Source organism: Malurus melanocephalus, unplaced genomic scaffold (genome assembly GCF_030028575.1).
Source record: "Malurus melanocephalus ecotype Western Australia unplaced genomic scaffold, MMel_1.1 scaffold_3728, whole genome shotgun sequence".
Taxonomy (NCBI): domain Eukaryota; kingdom Metazoa; phylum Chordata; class Aves; order Passeriformes; family Maluridae; genus Malurus; species Malurus melanocephalus.
In genome coordinates this window covers 2,679-5,140 of record NW_026626960.1, presented here as the reverse complement: position 1 = coordinate 5,140, position 2,462 = coordinate 2,679, and the positions used below count along the sequence as shown (strand labels likewise).

Here is a 2,462-nt window from a genome sequence, read left to right as displayed (position 1 = left end):
TTTTTAAATTTGGGGCTCCTCGTGGATGGCCAAACACTGGAGCTCCGTGTCCTTCTCGGGGCTCTGCAGCAGCGCCGGGGGGGGAGGGGCCTGGGGGGTCCCCCCGGGGAAGGGGCGGCCCCGAGTCTCAGGGAGCAGCAGGAACGTGAAGAGCGAGAAACCCCCCAGCAGCGCCCCGAAAAGCAGGAAAACATAGGGACCCAGGGCGGTCTGGGGAAAAAGGGGAAATTTTGGGTTTTTTTGGAATTTTTAGGATTTTTTGGGGATTTTTTGGGATTTTTTTTGGATTTTTTTGGCTTTTTTGGGGAATTTTTTGGAGTTTTTTTTGCGATTTTTGGCGATTTTTTGGGGATTTTTTGGGGGATTTTTGGGGATTTTTTGGGGGTTTTTAGAGTTTTTTTTGGCTGGGGGGGAAAATGGGATTTTTGGGTTTTGGGGGGTTTTTGGGATTTTTTAGGGTTTTTTGGGGGGTTTTGGGGGGTTTTTTTGGGGTGTGGTTTGGGAGGTGATGCTCACCTGGCTCAGGTGAGACCCCTCCCAAATTTATGTCAGGTCAAAATGCACCCAAAATTCCCCCAAATGGCCCCAAATTTACCCAAAATCCCACACCAAATTCTCCCAAATGACCCCAAATTTCCCAAAGTTCCCTCCCAAAATCCATTCAAAATCCACCCAAAATCCCCCAAAATCCCTTCCCACGGGCGTCTGAGAATCCATAACCCACCCCAAACACCCCGAAAAGCCCCGAAAAGCCCCAAAAAACAAAGAAAACCCCAAAAACTTCCCCAAAACAGTACCTGCAGTGCAGGAAGGCCATGGCCACCCAAAAGCCACCCCAAAAATCTCATTTAAATGCCCCAAAATGGCCCCTAAACCACCTTGTATCTATCTCCCCTGGGTACCTGAGACCCCATAACCGACCCCAAAAACCCCATAAACCCCAAAAACACCAAAAAAACCCCAATTGGGTACCTGTAGTGCCGGGAAGGCCATGGCCACGGCGGTGTTGCTGGCCCAGTTGAGCAGTCCGGCCAAGCCCAGCGCGGCCCAAACACCCCAAAGAAAACCCCAAACACCCCAAAAACCCCAAAACCCCATAAAAACCCCATAAAAATCCCAAATCCATACCTGTAATGCCGGGAAGGCCATGGGCACCCAAAAACCACCCCAAAAATCTCATTTAAATGCCCCAAAACTGCCCCATATCCACCTCCCCCAGTAGATATGGACCCCATAACCGATCCCAAAAACCCCAAAAAAACCCCCAAAACCCCATAAAAACCCCAAAATCCATACCTGTAGTGCTGGGAAGGCCATGGCCACGGCGGTGTTGCTGGCCCAGTTGAGCAGCCCGGCCAAGCCCAGCGCGGCCCCGCGGGGTCCTGGGGGGAAAAGCTCCGACCCCACAAACCACGGGATCGGCCCCGGCCCCACCGCGAAAAACCCCACAAAGAGGAGAGCGGAGCCGAGGGCCAGGGAACCCCAAATGGGACCGCCGAGCTGGGGGGAAAAATGGGAAAAATGGGGAAAATGGGGAAAAAATGGGGGAAAATGGGGAAAATGGGATTTAGGGAACCCCAAATGGGACCGCTGAGCTGGAAAATGGGGAAAAAATGGGAAATTTGGGATTTGGGGAACCACAAATGGGACCGCTGAGCTGGGGAGAGAGAAATTGGGAAAAAATGGGGAAATTTGGGATTTAGGGAACCCCAAATGGGACCACAGCAAAAAACCCCACAAAGAGGAGAGCGGAGCCGAGAGCGAGAGAGCCCCAAACGGGACCGCCGAGCTGGGGAGAAAAATGGGAAATTTGGGATTTGGAGAACCCCAAATGGGACCGCCGAGCTGGAGAGAAAAATGGGGAAAAATGGTGAAAAAACAGGGAAAATGGGATTTGGGATTTGGGATTTAGGGAACCCCAAATGGGACCGCCGAGCTGTGAAAAATGGGAAAAATGGGAAAAAATGGGGGAAAATGGGAAAAATGGGATATAGGGAACCCCAAATGGGACCACCGAGCTGGGGAGAAAAATGGGGAAAAATGGGGAAAAATGGGGAAAAATGGGAAATTTGGGATTTGGGGAACCCCATATGGGACCACCGAGCTGGGGAGAAATGGGGGATTTAGGGGAAATTTTGGGGAAAAATGGGGGTTTTGGGGTGAATTTTGGGGTGAATTTTGGGGTTTTCAGGTGAATTTTGGGGTGAATTTTGAGGATTTTGGGGGTTTTGCAGTGAATTTTGGGGATTTTGAGGTCCCCCCGCTCACGTTGAGGGCCACGCCCAGTGTCCCAGCACATCCCATCATTCCCAGCACGGGGGGGATTTGGATGAATTTTGGGTGAATTTTGGGTGAATTTGGGGGGATTTTGGGGATTTTGGGGTTCAGGTGAATTTTGGGGTGAATTTTGGGGATTTTGGTGAATTTTGGCTCACCTTGAGGGCCACGCCCAGTGTCCCAGC

The 2,462-nt window shown here is 51.3% G+C and overlaps 1 protein-coding gene across 1 annotated transcript in view; it reads right to left on the bottom strand.

The window, feature by feature from the left end:
* Positions 1 to 3: 3 nt before the first annotated feature.
* Positions 4 to 2,462, bottom strand: part of LOC130588197 (solute carrier family 2, facilitated glucose transporter member 4-like) — a gene marked incomplete at its 5' end in the record, with an annotated part of 5,110 nt that continues 2,651 nt past the window's right edge. The window contains 2 exons of the mRNA XM_057389150.1: positions 4 to 210; positions 1,297 to 1,500. Coding sequence (XP_057245133.1) covers positions 4 to 210; positions 1,297 to 1,500 — 411 coding nt within the window. The remainder of the gene's footprint in view (positions 211 to 1,296; positions 1,501 to 2,462) is intronic.